The sequence below is a fragment of the Desmodus rotundus genome, chromosome 6 (assembly GCF_022682495.2).
Source record: "Desmodus rotundus isolate HL8 chromosome 6, HLdesRot8A.1, whole genome shotgun sequence".
NCBI classification, from domain to species: Eukaryota; Metazoa; Chordata; class Mammalia; order Chiroptera; family Phyllostomidae; genus Desmodus; species Desmodus rotundus.
The window spans coordinates 7,280,904-7,298,552 of NC_071392.1; the positions used below are offsets into that span (position 1 = coordinate 7,280,904).

General features: G+C 43.7%; 1 protein-coding gene across 1 annotated transcript in view; it reads left to right on the top strand.

Moving 5' to 3' along the window:
• TBX20 (T-box transcription factor 20) overlaps window positions 1-14,445 on the top strand; it is a 41,807-nt gene extending 27,362 nt beyond the window's left edge. The window contains exons 7-8 of the mRNA XM_024563136.3: window positions 12,666-12,775; window positions 14,048-14,445. Of these exons, the coding sequence (XP_024418904.2) occupies window positions 12,666-12,775; window positions 14,048-14,388 (451 nt within the window). The 3' untranslated portion in view covers window positions 14,389-14,445. The remainder of the gene's footprint in view (window positions 1-12,665; window positions 12,776-14,047) is intronic.
• Window positions 14,446-17,649: the final 3,204 nt, after the last annotated feature.

Below are 17,649 nucleotides of genomic sequence, written 5' to 3' on the forward strand. Positions count from 1 at the left end.
TAACAGCTGACCCTCACACCCAGTTTAGTTTGTATGATTTTTAAAAATAATTATGTTTTTGAATTCTAAAAGACATAATCATGAAATTATTACTTCTGTTATTGTCAGGAATAAAACCATACATTTTCTTTTCTTGTAAAGTAGAAGATTTTTAGTATATGATTTCTCCTTGTACTACCCCTCCATCAACCCATAGTTTTGGTTTAAATAATCTGGGAGTTTAAATCTAGATTTTGATGTATGTATCTTTACCTTTTCAAAATTTTTCTTAATGTTAACGTAAGGATGACAATACATCAACCACAATCGTTCAGTTCTAGTCATACTCATTTCATTGTTTATTGCTCATTTCTTCTGTACTCTCTCCAACTATTGAAATTGTATTCTGACTTTCTTCTCAGCTGCTGACAACTGTGGAGGCCTTGGTTGAGGGAGGATATGGGGCCGTTTTCTTTATGGGTCTTGCGTATCTGAGAGGGTCTGTTGTCATGGGGTTTGAACAGGACAGTGCCAGTGTCTTTCTCCTCCGAATTCTTCCAACTTCCTCTGCCATCCACCCTTTAAGCATCGTGGAATAAAAGCTGGTGCCAAACTCATTGTCTTTCCATTGCTGGAAACATACTTTTTTTTTTTTTGGTCTGGATAACATGCTTTTAAAAGGTTGTCTTTGAAATTCAGCACTTTTTACCAGTATTTATTTAGTTGTAAATGATTCTCATTAGTATCTACAACATAATCAAGCCCTTAGAATTGAAAACTCAAGTCATTATTGAACTCAAGAAAATTTTCTTCCTTTTCTTCCTTCTCCTCCTCCTTACTCCTAATTGGTCCCATCTATTCAGACCTTATACAACTCCAATTATACATATGTTACATCTTCTAAATCTATTTCCTTTTTCTCTTACGTATTCTTTAACACTTTTCACCTCCTTAACTTTGTACTGATTTGGGGAGATTTCGTAGAAGAGTCTTCTAAGGTGCTGATTTTGTTTTCTGTAGCATCCAGTATTCTATTTATGGAGTTCTCTTAAAACATGGTAATTATGATTTTGTCATTTCCAACTATACTTTTACATTTCTAGACTCTTTCCTTTTCGTGACTACTAGACCCTGCTTTAACAACACAGTCTTTTTAAATCCACTGAAAACTTGAAAATATAAATTATAGGCTTATAACATTTCTCACTATTTTTTGCAATAAGTATGTTGCAAGAGAGATCACTTGTTGTGCTTTTCAAAATTAGTCTTCTTCTTTTGGATTGCTGGGTGCTTTGAAACGTCCAAGTATTTTTCTCTAGCTCGTTTATAGAATGTGATGTTACTTGTATAGTGTTAGAAGCTGAGATTAATTTTAAATAGAAGCATGTGGATCTTTGTGAAACCTCTCTTAGGTGCAGAACGAAGAAGAGGTAATAATTGAAATTTGTAATTTTTCCACTGTAGAAATCTGATTATTCTGTTTGGTTTAGGGAGTTGTCATGGGTAGAAGGACATAGCTTTGGAAAGGGAGTTTTAACTTTGCACTGACTAAGCTGCTCGCTCTGACTGCAGTCAGAAATCATCTGCTGTCTCCCCACTCCCAGGAAAGCAACTTCAGGGTCCTCCTCCAGAGGGGGTCGTGGTCAGGGCCTCACACCCTCCTGGGTACCCAAGACTCCCCGTGCTGGCGAGAGAGTCCTGCTGGGGTCGGGGGGCTCCTTCCTCCCAGCCTCCAGCAGGGTGTGAGCCTTCTCCCTATCAGCTGCTCCAAGATCTGCCTTTATCATTAACCTCTGCTGCTGGAAGGTGGGGCTCAGGGAAGCCCTGGCAGAGACCTTTTCATCTCTTCCCTCCCCAGGGGCCCCTCCTCCTTGTCCACTGATGACTGACAGGCTGGTTGATGCTTCCCCCACTCCTTTCCTGTTTGGGCTAAAATATCCAAATAAGCAGTTGGCAGTCACCCAAAGTTCCTGAGTTCCCCTTGTTTTCTCAGTCACATCAGTGAGGCAGAGAATTGAATACGTAGGCTTATCTCACCATATTGGTTCAGAATTCATACTGAGAGTCTCTACAAAATATGTTTAAACCGGGCTGGCACTGAATAGAACTTTCAAACACATGGCATTTGGACACACGCCCAGCGGGAATCAGGCCTTTATGCGCAGAGCTCAGAAACACTCTTATTAGTTTAGACGAGGAAGGGGACTTCAAGAAAGAAAGTTGCAAATCTAATATTCTGGGAAATTATGGAAGTTTTATCTACATCAGGCCACGGAGCAGCAAGCGTTTTTGGCAGATTTGCTAACGAGGTTCACAGTTTATGGATACTTTTTAGGTCTTTCATAATGATTTGATGTGCTAGAAAGTAAGAAGTGTTTGGTCCTTACGCAGCTCTCAGCAGTGTGCAGAGTGTCCGAGGCAGCAAGGTTGTAGGAGTGGCCAGGGGGCGTGGGGTCCTCCTCTGGGCAGGCACGTGGCTTAGAGCACGGGTTAGCACACCACCGCCTGCCACCTGTTTGCTGCAGCCCACGAGCTAAGATTGGTCTTTACATTTATAAATGGCTGAGGAAGTTGTAAAGTTATTAAGAAAGTCATTATAAAAGAAGAGGTGACATGCACAAATAATACGAAATTAAATTTTATTGTCTATAAAGATTTATGGAAGCACAGCTGCAGCTTTGTTTACATGTTGTACGTGGCTGCCTTCGTGCTGCGAAGACAGAGCTGTGTGTACCTGACCCAGACCCTGAGGCCTGCAAAGCATTAACACATTTACTCCCTGGCCTTGACACAAAAGCTCTGCTGATCCCTGGCTTAGAGCTTCAAAGGGCCGTGGAAATGTCGGTGGACGGAGAAACGCCTACTTGGAAATTCTGCCTCCTTGGGATGATTCTACCTCTTTCTGGGTTGAAATGAAGACACTTAGAATTTTATTTTGAGGCAGTGATGCTAGTTGACAAAGCTGGTGGGATCGGATGTCGCCTTCCTGTCTTTACAGTGATGGTTGAGACAGACTCTCAGGGTCATTTAGCACCTGTAGATCCAGCCAGAAGGAAGAGGACTGAATAGGATGACAAGTGATGACTTGGAGATGCACACTTTTTAAAGGGTCTCTGCAGATTTCAATTATCTAAGTTATTTTTGTCTGTCTTCTAATCTATCATGAATACTTGAAAACTAGGTCGAATGTTTTTTCTCCTTGGGGATACTAGAGAGCAGACTAGTATCTAGAAACTAGATACTAGAAACTCGCGAGACCTCAGAGAGCAGTGTAAAAGGCCTTCGGGAAAGTAGGTGTTGAGCGACTCCTGAAACATCATCGAGTGTATTGTTAAGGACTTAGAAAATACTTTTTTGACTACCTCCCAAATTTGCATTTTAAAATGGCAGGATAATGTAATATTTGAAATATGTAAGCATCACAGACTCAAACTTTAAGTAAAATGGGAGCCTCCCCCTCCCAGAATCCCCCTCTGCAGCCACAGTCTCTGCTCTGTGTGCGCATGCGCACTTTCAGATACAATGCAACAAGAGTTCACACTGTTACTTTCCACTCAGTGCAGGATGACTTTGACCTGATATCTGCACCCCTTTCCTCTCATGCTGAGAGTCCAGTTCTCGGTAACACTGGAAGTGATGGACTAGTCCATCCTTACTCATGTGCTTTATTTAGCAGGGCACGGGTGCACAACCATCTCGGAATATGCCTAGTCAACACAGCTCCGAAAACATGGCGCATCAAAATTGAAACAAGTCTTTTTTGTGGTCCTTTTTTCCTTAGTGTAGTTTCTACTAGAGTTTCTGCTGGAGTTTGTTTCTTTTCGATTTTTTCTCTTACTTTACTACTGGAGTGTTTTAAAGTCACTTGGAATCATTCCTTTGTATAGATATGCCGCTAACCCAATGGTACACATTTAGATTCATTTGTTTCCTTGTATTTTCCGTATTTTAGTATTTAAAAATGCGTGGTTTTCTTATATGATTATTTAAGGAATGATTTACGTGATTTCAAGACAAATGCGCAGAACATGGCTTATTCAAGGGCGTGAGGATTCTGCCCCTAACACTCCTACCCCTGTCTTCCCTCTCCTTTTAAACCATTAAAAAAAAGTGTTGTTTATTCTTCCATTGGGCTTTCTAATATAAGTAGATACATGTTACATATTCTTCTTCCTCTTTTTATTAGATACATTTTAACATTCTCTACATGTTTTATATTTTTACATAACAATGTATATTATTATATAGGTACATCTGTATTATATGAGTATATCATATACATGTATTTATATTAATGTGTTTGTTCAGTTATGTCATTGTTTCATTATAGATAAATAGATATACAAGTCTTTTATATAAATGATTTTTTACTATGTGGTCTTTTTTATTAACAACCTTTTTTGGATACTGTTTTTGGGGGTAAATATCCATATTCTTACTCTTGTTCTGATGTTTTCCTTTTACCCTAAGATCTTATAAAAACTCCTCCTCTACCACTTTGTAATGTTCTATAGGTTCTCTACAATGAGAAATATTGAAACTAAGTAGTAACTTCTTTTTTCTTCCTTCTGCTCTCCCTCTTTCTAAGCATCTGCTCTGAAACCATATCCCTTTAATCCCAGTTAATAAACATAATCATAATCTATTTATCATCTTCTTCTTTGCCCCCAGTTTTTGAGATTTTTCATCCCCTTGTCGGGGTATATATGTCATTATGCACCGTAGTCTTTCTTTTAGCCGGGGTTTAGTCTCAGCTCTACAAGTACATATGTAGTTAATGCCCTTTGTCGGATCTGATACCAAGTCACTGCTGTATTCTTCCAGAAAGGCTCGTGGGGCCAGTCTTCCCGTCTTTTGCATGAACGTGAGGTTTTCCTTGGCCTTTATCGGCAAAATCAGTGTGACTTTTTGTACAGTCCTTGCCTCACACGTTCTTTCCTGCTGTCTTTTAAATGTCATTACTTCACTGTCTCCCCGAATAGTGCGCGGCTGTCAGACTCTGCTGACGATCTAATATTCTTTCCCACGTGAGTCACTTAGTCTTCTTTCTGGAATGACCAAAAGATTTCCTTCTTCTTTTGGTCCCATTGTCCCTGATCCAAGGGCTGAGGGGGACACCCAGTTCCCAGGGGATGATTATCTGCAGTTGCTGTCCCTCCCGGTGAGGGACAGAGAGAGGGTGGCATCAGTCCTCTGAAACATCACTCATTTGCTCCTCTTCTAGGGAGTAGTCTTTGGAGGACAATCCAAGACTCTTCCACACTAAACTCCAGCGAGCTTCCCCAGGAACCCGTTTTAAGTGGCCAGACGCTCTGCGGACAGTGCCAGAGGCCAAGCGCAGGGAGTGCGTGGGTGAAGTGAGATGTGAACGTTTCGAGGATTTCCCTCCTCTCCATCGCAGGTCCCTCCCAGGCAGCTGGCAGCTGGCACCACTTGGGAGTGGCCGTCACGCATGCTCAGTACTCTCTCCAGATGCCCCATGGCAGGGACGTTTCTTTAAAAAATCCTCCTCCACCTTTGAATTTTGGACGTATGCATCACTTTGCTCTTAAGGTTTGGTCCAGAATGAGATTTTCTGCGGGATGCTTTTGTGCGTGCAGTTCATCTCTCCTCTGTTCTCACCTCCCTGACTCGGGTATCTGCTGGGACCTGGGCTTTCTCCTCAGCGTGCTGGCTGCCTTTGGAGAAAGCACGCCCGGACATTCGGGCCTCCTGAGTGCGTCATGCACTCTGGTAGTCATTGCACAGTTCGCCGACAACCTAAGTTCTCTTGTCGCTCTTCCATTCTATCTTTAGAAGAAAGCCAGTAGAGAACATACATGTGGGGGTGGGGAACTGTACTGGCTGAGAAAGTAAACAGATTAAACTTCAGCCTAGTGAACGCTGACATGGTTATGGCTCCTAACTCAGTTGGCTTATTTCCTTCATCTTTCAAAACTACAGCTATCTTTGAGTGTTGTGGAGACTCTTACAATGTAGGTTACACAGTGTATAAAGTAAAAGTGAACTATAATTTCAATGAAATCTGCTAACAAAACCCCTAAAACACTGAAAAAGCACTTATAGGGCAGCCGCTAATGAGAGGCAAGCTACTGGAAAGTAAAAATATTAAGGACAGCAAATGGGAAAAGCTACTAACAATAGTCTCTGCCCTTGAGATCGGCCTGCTCCCAGTGACCCACAGGGTTCCCTGGGGCCCATGTTTTGTAACAGGAGCCACAGAGCTGGCCACTGCCCCTGAGACAGAGAGCACAGAGGGGTCTGCCTCCCCTTCGCTTGGAGGGACGGGCCTCAGGGATCCACATTCCTCAGAGTGAAGAGATGGAAGTCAAGGAGTTTAAAATTGAACTTTATCTCTGGGATTATTGGGCAACATATAATATCCCAATCTTGTAGAAAAAAATAACTTAATTATGGTATACAGTTTATTCTTTCTTACATCTCGACTAAAACATAAGCAGAGTGTTTTCCATTAAAGTGTGCCCTGACCTATTCGGTTTAAACTTTCAAAGGGAAGTGAAACTTCACTTTCTAGGGGGCATTTGCTTTGCGGCTGGAATGATTTGGGGAGCCATCCGAGACCTCCGTCATTACACCAACGAGGCACCTGGGGCCCAAGGGCGCAAGTGATTTGCCCAAGTCACAGTCAGTGAGAAGATCTAGAGTTAGAGCCCAGGGTTCTTTGCAATTAGTACTAGACTCTTTCAGAATAGCCAGTGAAATTTTTAAATTTGGCTTATGTATTTATAGATTCAATCTTAGAGATCATCTAAGCCAGCCCACCAGCTCCCCCACTACGTCCCCCTCATTCTACAGAAGAAGTCAAAGCCCAGATGCAGATAAGGATTCTGACTGCACAGTTTCTTAGGAAAAAAACTTTAAAAAAACTTATCTCCAGGCCCCGGCCTGGGTAGCTCCGTGGGTCAGAGCGTTGCCGCTATACACCAGGGTTGTGGGTTTGATCCCCAATCGGGGCTCATACAAGAATCAACCAATGAGAGCACAGATGAGTGGAACAACAGACTGATGTTTCTCTCCCTTTCCTCCCCCTCCTCCTTCCTCTCTCTCAAATCAATAAATAAAACAAAATAAAAATCACCTCCAACGAAGGTAGAGTTAGCATAAAAGCCTGCGTGCACAAAATGAAAGCAATATTGTTTGGTACCAGGATTACAATCTGCTTTAAATAAAATCGACTTATCGAATACATTAAAATAATATTCTGACAACAACCGCAAAAAAGGGATAGCTTTTCACAGAACTAAATTTTTTTCAAAGTATAGAAGTACTCACTACAAAATTCCTTTAACAAGCCATGTTTCTGCACTTAAAATGTCATTCATTTATCGACAGCTTCTAAGAGGAGGCACTGACTTTAGACAGGTGTCACACAAACCATCGGGTCTGACAGCCGGAGTAGCAGAGGTATTCACAGTTAACTCACGACTGTAAATTATCCTCCTCGTTTTCTTGCGCGTGTCTGTGTTCCTGGGCAGGAGGGGTATTCGTTCCCTGCCGCACAATCTACTCGAGCTCAGCGAGAAGCTGAGTAGGCTGTACTTTGCATGATGCCCCTTCCAGTTGTCACAGCCTCCAGACGGAGGACACTGAACAGAATGGCTTTTGTTTCATTCAGTGGTATAGTTCACTTATTTAAGTTGCTAATGATAATATAAAATCAGAAATGTATATTACCACTGAAAAGAAACACCGGGAGGACTAAGTCAGATAATGAAAATAAAGTCTAGAAGCTTTTTAAAAGATTAATTTAGAATTATTTTGTTCTTCCAAAATGGATTGCATAATATATTTTGGTTTTCAAATTAAAATAAATGATTTATAATACATTTCAAATTGTATTATCTAAAGTTTTCATTTATTGAGTACTGTGTGGAAGCTATAAATATTGATATATTGTCTTCCAGTAATTTATAAAATTTTCTGCATAAATCTTGAGAAAAATATTGTGACAAGGAGTTATTTACAAAGGCCCAGCAAAACATGATGTAAACATGAGCAAATTGATGAGCAAGAACAACTTTAAACATTTTGTTTCCTATAAGCTAGATTTGATTTTAATGGATTTGACATTTTCTTCCTGGACACAGCTTTTTTTTTTTTTTTTTTAGGTTTATATTTAGGAGAGAAAGTGAAAGTGTAAATTGACATAACATTTACTTTTTCCTGAATTTCCTCTCTGACATGTGTATGTTAAAGGATGATTTCAATAGAGCAGGGCTCTATTCTCAATTTCATCTAAAATGATGAGATGTGACCAGCTTTAGGAACACACCATCGCAATACTCAATAATAACAATTATAATTTAATTTTGTTATCTGTAAACACATATTGAGTGCTTATTATATTCTAGGGACCAAATATAAGCTCTCTATGTATATCAACCCACTAAATATTAATAATAACCCTAAGAGCTAGGTCCTGTTAACACCCTCATTTTACAGCTGAGAAAATGGGTGTGGAGAAGTGATTTGCCCACAAGTGCACAGTCGGCAAGTGGCAGAGCTAGGATTTGGGTTAAGTGGGTCCTGGCAAGCTTGCCCCTGTTTGCCAGGCTAGGACAGGTCTCCCAGTGTGGCCTCCACGTCAGCAGCAGCGTCACTTGGAAACACGCTGGGAATTACATTCTCTGGCCAAACCGCAGACCCACTGAGTCAGGAACTGTAGGGCAGGGGCAGACAGTCTGTGCTTTGACAAGCTGCCTAGGGAGATGCATGGTGTCTTAGTCTGTTTGGGCTGCTGTGACAAAAATGCCATAGACTGAGTTGCTTGAAAACAATAGACATTTATTTCTCACAGTTCTGGAATCTGGGAAATCCCAAATCAAGGTGCCGGCAGATTTGCTGAGGACCTGCTTCCTGGTTCATGGACAGTCTTCTTCCCACTGTGTCCCGACACGGCTTAGAAGAAGGAAGCTGACCCCAGCTCCCCTGTCTCTTCTTAGCAGACCAGTAATCCCATTGATGAGAGCTTTGCCCTCAAGACCTCATGGTCTACAAAGGCCCCACCTCCTGATTTCATCACATTAGGGATTAGGGTTTTAACATTGAATTTGGGCTGGGGGGGGACACAGCCATTCGGTCTATCACACACACTGAAGTGTGAGAACCAATGCCCAGGTAAAGAAAGTATTGCTCTGTCTGGCCAGGTAGCTTAGTTGGTTAGAGCATCATCCTGATACACCAAGGCTGTGGGTTCAATCTCCGGTCAGGGTACATACAAGAATCATCCAGTAAATGCATGAATAAGTGGAACAGCAAACATTGATGTTTCTCTCTCTCCCTCTCCCTTTCTCTCTCTCTAAAGTCAATAAATAAAAATTTTAAAAAGTGTTTTAAAAAATAAGAAGCATTGTTCTCTACCTGGTCCAGAGGCCAGCAGTACAGAAGTACAGCCACGTGGATACATGATTGCTGTGAGTCTGGTCCACACAGCAAAAGCAGGGTGCGTAGGTACCACTCTGGTGCAAAAGAGCGTGTGAGGGAAAAGAAGGCTCTGCTTTTTTGAGCAAAGAGAGATTTGCGCTCTAGTTTCAAAGACAGAGGAAGGGCAGTCACGCCAAAACTGATCAAGTCTGTTGGTTTTGCTTATCTGGAGTCTGAACAAATAGTTCAAATGACTTCCAATGATTCCAAACATCTTGGCAGGATCCACATAAGCACTGTAGCTACGCCCGGTCCTGCCCACCTCCTGGCTCTGCGGGTGCCTCTTACTTGCAGTATATTACTCTTGGAATTGATGGCTACAAAGTTGTCAGAAGAAACCTTTTTAAAATACCTAAGGTATGATGTCCTCTTTTTGCCTAGAAAAGTAATTCAGTCTTAGATGTTAGAAAGGCCGGGTTTTGCCATCAGCACCCATTTCACCATCTCTAGCTTTGGGGTTTAACAGCACTGAGCATTACAAGGCACAGTCATAGCTTGCAATAACCTAAATCGCTTAACCCATTAGGTGAATCATCCCTTATTTTTCACAGTACGGTGTTTTAGAAATCCTCCCGCTAGACTTCCAGGCTAAACAAATTCTTTGCACTTTTCATTTTGCTGGAAACAGGGATTAGACATAAGCAGCACGGGCTGTCTACTCTTTGTAACATCTCTGAAGAGATGGCCCTGATAGGCACCACTGTTTCCAATCGCTTAAAAGGCAATAATTCAATTATGCCGCCCTTTATAGAAGAACTGCCATTGCTCTCCGTTCACTCCCAGGCCCGACACAAGTAAATCACTTCGATAAAATCCCCTCTTTTCCCTCCCTCCTAGAGACAGGAATAAGTAATGATACCAGTGATCCACCAAGGACAGAATGAATTGATGTATTTCTTATAGAAGAGCAAAAAATTTCACAAGGCAGTGATGCATTGTGCTGTTTGGAAAGTGATTTTTCTTGTGTGTGTATGTGAAAGCAGTTTAAATGGTTTTCTACACGGGCACTTTTAGAGTGGACACTACGCTGTGCTTCTGAACATAAACGCTTGGATTGAGCAGTTTCTGCGCCTAGGATGGGGAGAGGAAAACGCCTTAGGGAAACACCACCCACAATCTGGGCCCGTCGATGGTCATTCCTCTAGAACTGTGCAAAGGGAAGACGTTTGCCAGGGTGTCTGAAGCCAGTCCCTTCCTCACGTGAAAATAGCCACGTAATTCTTTTCTAAGTTCATCTTATTAACAGTATGAACGTGGCTCAGACTAAAGGGACATCAGCTTGAATGTCCTATTATTAAGGGCTGTCATTTTATTAAGGGTTGCTCAGCTCGCTTGACCTTTTTCTTAATGACCCAGGTTAACCAAAAAGACAGCCAGTCACTCTCTAACATTGTAGCGAATCAAGTCCTTGAATAAGTAGCACTGGCTATTGAGGCTGTGGGGGGTCCAGCATCACCAGAGTGTGGGGGAACAAAGATGAAAATATATGGCACTTGGCAAATCGATTAGGACCTGTGTCATGCCAAAGTATCATTTTCATTAATATATGTATTTATATATATATATATTATTCCATTTAATATATTGGTGCCTCTTAGTAAATGATAAAATATTTTCATTGCAACAGGTCTTTTTAAGGGATTTTAAAAAATAGGTTGCACTTCTAAACAAATGATACGAACTCACTAAAGTTGAACATTTTATCTTTTATTATAGATATAATTTTATAATAGAACAGCAAATAACTTTTTAGTCAAGTTCCTGGCTGACTTTAGCTTTCAATCACTGAGAAAAATCCTCTCGTTTGGACCCCATTATTCTGAACTAGGACCCTTCGGACGGGCAGAACTGAATTGGAGAAACGAGAGTCTACGCAATGGAACATTTTTACCTGCTCTAGCCATACTTTTATAGGTCGCTGATCTTTACTGAGTATCTCTCACATGCCCAACACTCTTCTGGGCAGTTCAAATAAACGCCTCGTCTCTTTGAATCCTTGCATCCACAGTTCTTATCACTGCCCCTGCTTTCCTTTATTTTTCTGTAGCACTGTCGTCATCATCAAATATGCCGCATGCTTTTTCATGGTCTCTCTCTTCCCTCTAGCCTCCTCCTTCATTAGGCTTGGATTATTAAGCTTTGTTTACCGCTACTTCCACGATTCCTAGAACAGGGGGTAGTAGGTACTCAACAAATATATATATTTTTTGGATGAATGAATTGGCCTGTGAGGCAGATTTTTCTTAGACCAGCAGTTCTTTTCTCTTTGTTCATTGGCAGGGTACTATTTCTCATAATGCTTTATCATTTGTAATTAATTTTGAATACACAATGCATATGGCCAAAGCGTAGATGGTACCGCTGAATGTATGTGGAGAAGTATCGATCACACACCCCTCTTCCATTCGTTCCTTAACTTGCCTGCCCCCTGGAGTCACCCGGGGAGCTTTCTTTGTCCCTTGGTGGTTAATTTGGCATTAGTCTCTAGGCCACACCTAAGTATTCCAGAGACTTATACTGTAAGCTAACCTGTTACCTATTTGTGCTTTTCGGCAAAGAAATTAAACTAAATGCATGCTGGCTTTTTTTTTTTTTTTTAAGTTAACGCACTCTTTAGTTTACAGACTGTGTCTCAAGAGAAAAACCACCTTCAGAGACCATGGACCCATTTATTTGGGGGCCTCAACCCACTAATTTAGGCCCCCAAGTTTGTGTCCTCCCCAAGTTTTCTGTCATTTTCAGTCCTCAAGCCCCAAGGATCTCCACATTGCTTACCCACGCTATCCACACTGTCCTACACCCCGTGGACTCGCCAGCCGAGTCTTCTTATGACTAAGGATATTCTGGCCTTTGGCCACCAGTTGATCAGACGTTGACTCTCTGGGTTTGTATTTGCTAGGCGATGACGTCACTGAGAAGGGTCTTTGCAGCTCCTCCCAGTAAAGTCACTCACTCGCGTTCCCCGTGATTGAACACCATCTTCCTGCGATCAGGTTTCACAGGGCTTCGTTCACCTGTGTTCCCTGTTTGGTGGGGTTTCAGGGGATCGTCCCCACCCTACCCAGTTACTTTTGCTCGTGTTTGCATGCCCAACGTCCTGTTTCTGAGACGTCTGCCACGCGGTAAATTATACCTGTTGGGAACGTCACCCTTCCCGGAATGTCACTGGTGCATTCTCGGGGAGACCCCGCGTCTGAGCCCTGACACTCCGCTCACTCGGGACATGCTGCTCTGTCGCCCAGGGAGAGCGTGGAGAGCCTGATCCAGAAGCATTCCTACGCCCGCTCGCCCATCCGCACCTACGGAGAAGAGGACGTGCTGGGGGACGAGGTGCAGACGGCACCCAGCCGAGGTGAGGTCGCTGCGGGCCAGCTGGCTAAGCCGCTGCTGGCAGCCCGAGGGCAGGCAGGGGATGAGGCCTTGACCTCAGGGTACACGCCCCCCCCCCCCCCTGCGAAGTATCTCAAAAGCCCCTTCAGGATGGGACGGCCCTGAGGCTGATTTTCACATAGGTCCTTATTTTGCCCTGGCATCTTCAGTGATGAGGCCACCTGAAGGTGCCCTGCAGTTGTTTTGGAGTAGAAGGACAAGGAGCCTCTGAGTCGGGGTTCAGGACTCACATGCCTGTGACGGACTAACCACAGGGCTGTAGGACTTGGGGGGCAGCCCCCTTCCTCTTTCTGACCCTCAGTTCAGAATCTGCGAATCTGTTCCACTTAGGTCAGGCATACCTTCTTAGGATGATGAGTAAAACTGAAAACACCTTACAGAAGAAGGAATAACGCAGAGGCTGCAGCCTCAGGGATGGGAGTGGGAGAAAGCTGGAAGGTCCCTTGTCACAAAGGCCCAGGGAAGAGCTCTCTGCACCTGGGAGTCCAGAGAAAAGACACCAGAGGGTACCCAACCTGGGCACAGGGGTGTTTGTATGGACAGAGAGCGCTCTGTCATATTTTAATGTCCACAATACAGAAAGCGCATCACTGGTCAAAACAGAGGACATCTCTTATAATGAAATCCAAATGAGCCTCTAGGAATTATACAGTGGGAAAATTCCATGTCAGCTCTTGTTTCGACTTCTGGATGCCACAGTGTAAGAAAAGGTTACTTTGTACCGTGTCAAATAGTTAATAAAGAATGATAGAGGAAGGAAGGAAGGAAGGAAGGAAGGAAGGAAGGAAGGAAGGAAGGAAGGAAGGAAGGAAGGAAGGAAACCCTCTTGTGGGTGCTCACAATGGCTCTGGAAACGGAGTAACTCTGTGAGGCCTCTATGCCCAGCCCCCCTGACGGGGATGCCACAGAGGGTAGCACAGGTGCCAGCTACCTGGAGCTCCTCTACAGGGAGCCGTCCATTACCTTCGGGTAGGATACCAGTGTTCCGGCCCCTGCCTGGGAGTATGCAGGCCATCCAATGAGTTACGTCTTTACTTAGTTCTCTCTTCCACACGTGGTGTAAGTGATTTTTTATCTGGAAAGGTAGATTTGCCTCAGGGTTGACAGGTTTGTCTTTTTGAATTGCAGATCTACGACATATTTCTTAAAATAAGTTGGTCCTTACAGATCCTGTAACTCTGGATTTGCCTGCGGAAATAGGACTTCCAGCCTAACGAGTTGCTTTCCCTTCCAGGTTCGGCCTTTACAACCTCCGATAACCTGTCTCTCAGCTCCTGGGTGTCGTCTTCGTCCAGTTTCCCCGGATTCCAGCACCCACAGTCCCTGACCGCTCTCGGTACCAGCACAGCTTCCATCGCGACGCCCATCCCTCACCCCATCCAGGGCTCTCTGCCACCATATGGCAGACTCGGGATGCCTCTGACACCCTCAGCCATTGCCAGCTCCATGCAGGGAAGTGGCCCGACCTTCCCATCCTTCCACATGCCCCGGTACCATCACTACTTTCAGCAGGGGCCCTACGCGGCCATCCAAGGACTGCGCCACTCTTCCGCCGTGATGACGCCGTTTGTATGACTCTTGTAAAAACAGGAGACTCCAATCCAGAATGTGCAAGTGGGTATGGAAACATAGGGCAGCACTGGGTGGGTGGGATGTGGGGCGTTGGAGCAAGGGCTCTGCCGGAGACGTGGGGTCTGAGATCGAGGAGACCTGGACTCACAGGGAAGCCTACTGCGGAGAGCATGCACCATGGACCAGGATGCTTCCGGAGTTGTGGGGTGGCTCTTGGGTTCCAGAAAGAATCAGTGTAAAGGTCTGAGTCCCGCAACTAACAGGATATCAGGTACCCAGGAAGTTTAATAATAACACAAGGCAGATGAATCTTAAAGTGCATTACTCCTAGCGGTTAAAAACGCTGTGTCGGTGCAGTAACGTATAAAATCAGCGTGTGGGGGTTTTCTTCCTGCTTTCCGCAGGTTAAAAGAATCTTCAGAGAGGCAATACGACGTAACATACCAACCGTAGTGCATAATAACTCACTTAAGTCCATTTCTCCCTGTAGGAAACGAGAGCCAATAGGGAAGTATTTGTAGTGCTGTAGCTTAAGCATGTTTAGTTCTCCTTTGTGTTGCTTTCTTTGCTGGGGGAGGAGCTGAGATAATGCTGATGCATCCTATTTCATGGCTGAACACTTGGTGAAGACTTCATGAGTTCTTTTGGGTACTGTCGAAGGGCCAGTTCCTGACGAGCTCTTTTTCAGTCTGGTCTTCTTTCTTCTTAATTATCTTTCTTGCAATTACTTGCCACCTATGCAGGAAAAATCTATATACAGCATTGAAGGAAGAGGATCTATGTATTACATGGTGAAACCAAGGGTTTATTTTTCTGGCCTACATTCTCACTCCACTGGTGTGTCCACTGAGGCATCCTCTCGAGCCACCCTGAGGTGGCAGGTGGGGCTCGCTTCCACTCACAGCTGCAGTAGAGAGGTGGCCGCCCGATTCTGAAAGCCATTCCCGGCCACGGGCGCCGAAGGCCCCTTCATTTTTACTTCAGCTTTGGGAGACCTGCCGGCTGTTCAAGGGCACTAGGCCAAATTCTCATTTTTGGAAAATCTGCTGTGTTGTTAGATTAGCCGCTCCTGCTGATTGACAAGGATTTGGGAGTGACCCTTCTCACTGCCTGCACATCCACCACCGAAGCCGCGCTGCTCTCCAGGAGCTGTACGTCCACATTCCCCAATCTGTCCTTTTCTCTTACTGTTACATTCGGTGATCCTTTACCATTTTCCAGCCTATTATGTGAAATGACACGTTCACTCAATGACTCCCTGACTGGAACACTGCTTATAAGTAAATCTGAACATTTACCCACTTATTTTCAGCTTTTGCTATCTTCTTAATCCCTTTAATGGTGTATGGTAATTAATTATATTTTCGTTGTGTATAATCTCTATTATTTTGGGGCAACGTAGTGTATCTAAGCATTTACTGTCAGGGTAGTACTGCGGTATTCTGCAACAGTTCGTTACCCTAGTAACGGAAATGTAATGAGCCTTGTAGTCCTTTGACTTTAGATATAATGCAGTCTAATGTAGGATATAAGCTGCCCTCTTTGCAAAGCTCCCTCAAACGTCTTTAATCTAATTTACATGTTCTATGTAACACTCACTTTACTCTGTCTGGCTGCAAAAATATTGAATCTGTCCAAAGAGATGGGAAATATTGCTTCTGAGAGTAGAGGTGTATTTCAGAGTAAATGCAATATACTTATCACAACAGACTCCACTGGGATTTTATTGGGTTGTTTTAACGTTAGGCTTTTCCATATCAAATGCCTTTCTTGGGCATTTCCAGCTTATGAGACAAGGCGAAATGGAGTCACCCGTCTAGGGGATGCTGTTCTTGGACTTTGCAATTGCCATTCTGCACTGTGTCCCGGGGATTACATATGGAGAAGCGTGAGCTGTGTTAACCCAGCAGCTCAAGGTCCTGGGGCAGGCGCTGCGGGCTCCTCTGCCGCTTCCGGCACGCCAGGCTACAGGAGGCACAGGTAGCTTTCCTTCAAAGACAGCGCAGATGTGCACTTCCTTTGAAAAGCAGTTATGAGTAAGGTTTAAATATCCATAGAGCTTAGGAGAGGGATTTAATATTTCACAGTCGGCCTGTTGCCAGTGCTCCTCTTAAGACAGAAAGCAGCTGCTTAAAGTGGGAACAACAAGGGTAGGAGCTGTCTCACAAGGTGCCAGCCGATGCCCCGGGAACGACTGGTGCACTAAAGTAAATCCTACCTGAACTGTCTTTCCAGTGAGCGTGACAGGATCGTTTTAATACCATTTTGATATTTTGTTCCCAATCAGTGTGACTCCAAAGGAGGGTGTGTGCTTTTTGGTAAATATGATTTCGTACCAGTATCTCCTGACTTCATAACTTTATGTTGTAATTAAGCAATAAGGCTAAAAATAAGTAGAGTGCTTAGAGAAAAGATGAGTATGTCAAAGCATGCCATTGGGAAATCACACCTGAAATTCTAAATTGGACATATTTTGAAGTATGTGGCTTTATTTGAAGCAGAAAAAAGCACAACTATGGAGCCCAATGCGATCAGAGTCTCTGCAGCTGTGAGAACCAGGGTAGAAATCTACCCCCCGCCCCCCCTTCCCCCCAGTCCTTATGAGCTATCCCGGTTGTTGATTCTTACTTACTTAACTCCTTGGGTATTTAAGATTTAAAACTGTTATGTCTGTTTCACCAAAAGTAATTGCAACAACTAGATAGATAATTAGCAAAAAACCGCCAAGTGAATAATAAAGAGCATGAGTTACAATGTAACAAATAAACTCACAGTTTCCCCTCTGCATATGTTACAGTATCGACAAGCATGGCTACCATGCAGCGTTGCTAAAAAGAGGCCCTGCCTGAATGGCTTTGTTTAACCCGAAGAAATGAATTTGTAACTTAGTAGGGCCTGTGTGTATGATTTGTTTAAAAAGCATTTATCAATAATCCTAAGTTCTATTATTTCTTTGACTTAGTAAAATCTTCCCCCTTTTCTGCCCACCCCTAGCAGTGTAAAGATAAATATATCCAGCTCATGTGTAACATGTCACAAGTGGTGAGGCAGCAAGGTCTACATTAATGAGTGTATACTGCATTGCTGGTCCTTCTGAGAGTACAACAGTGCTCTGTGGTCTGGAAGGTCCACCACCATTCCTGGTAGGTGGGCCCAGAGGAGGGGCAATTAGGAAGCTTCCTGATGATGATTCTTAATCTGGCAAAACCCCTATGGTATGGGAGTCACACTGATCTCTGGGGTATTCCAGGGTCTCTCCTCCGC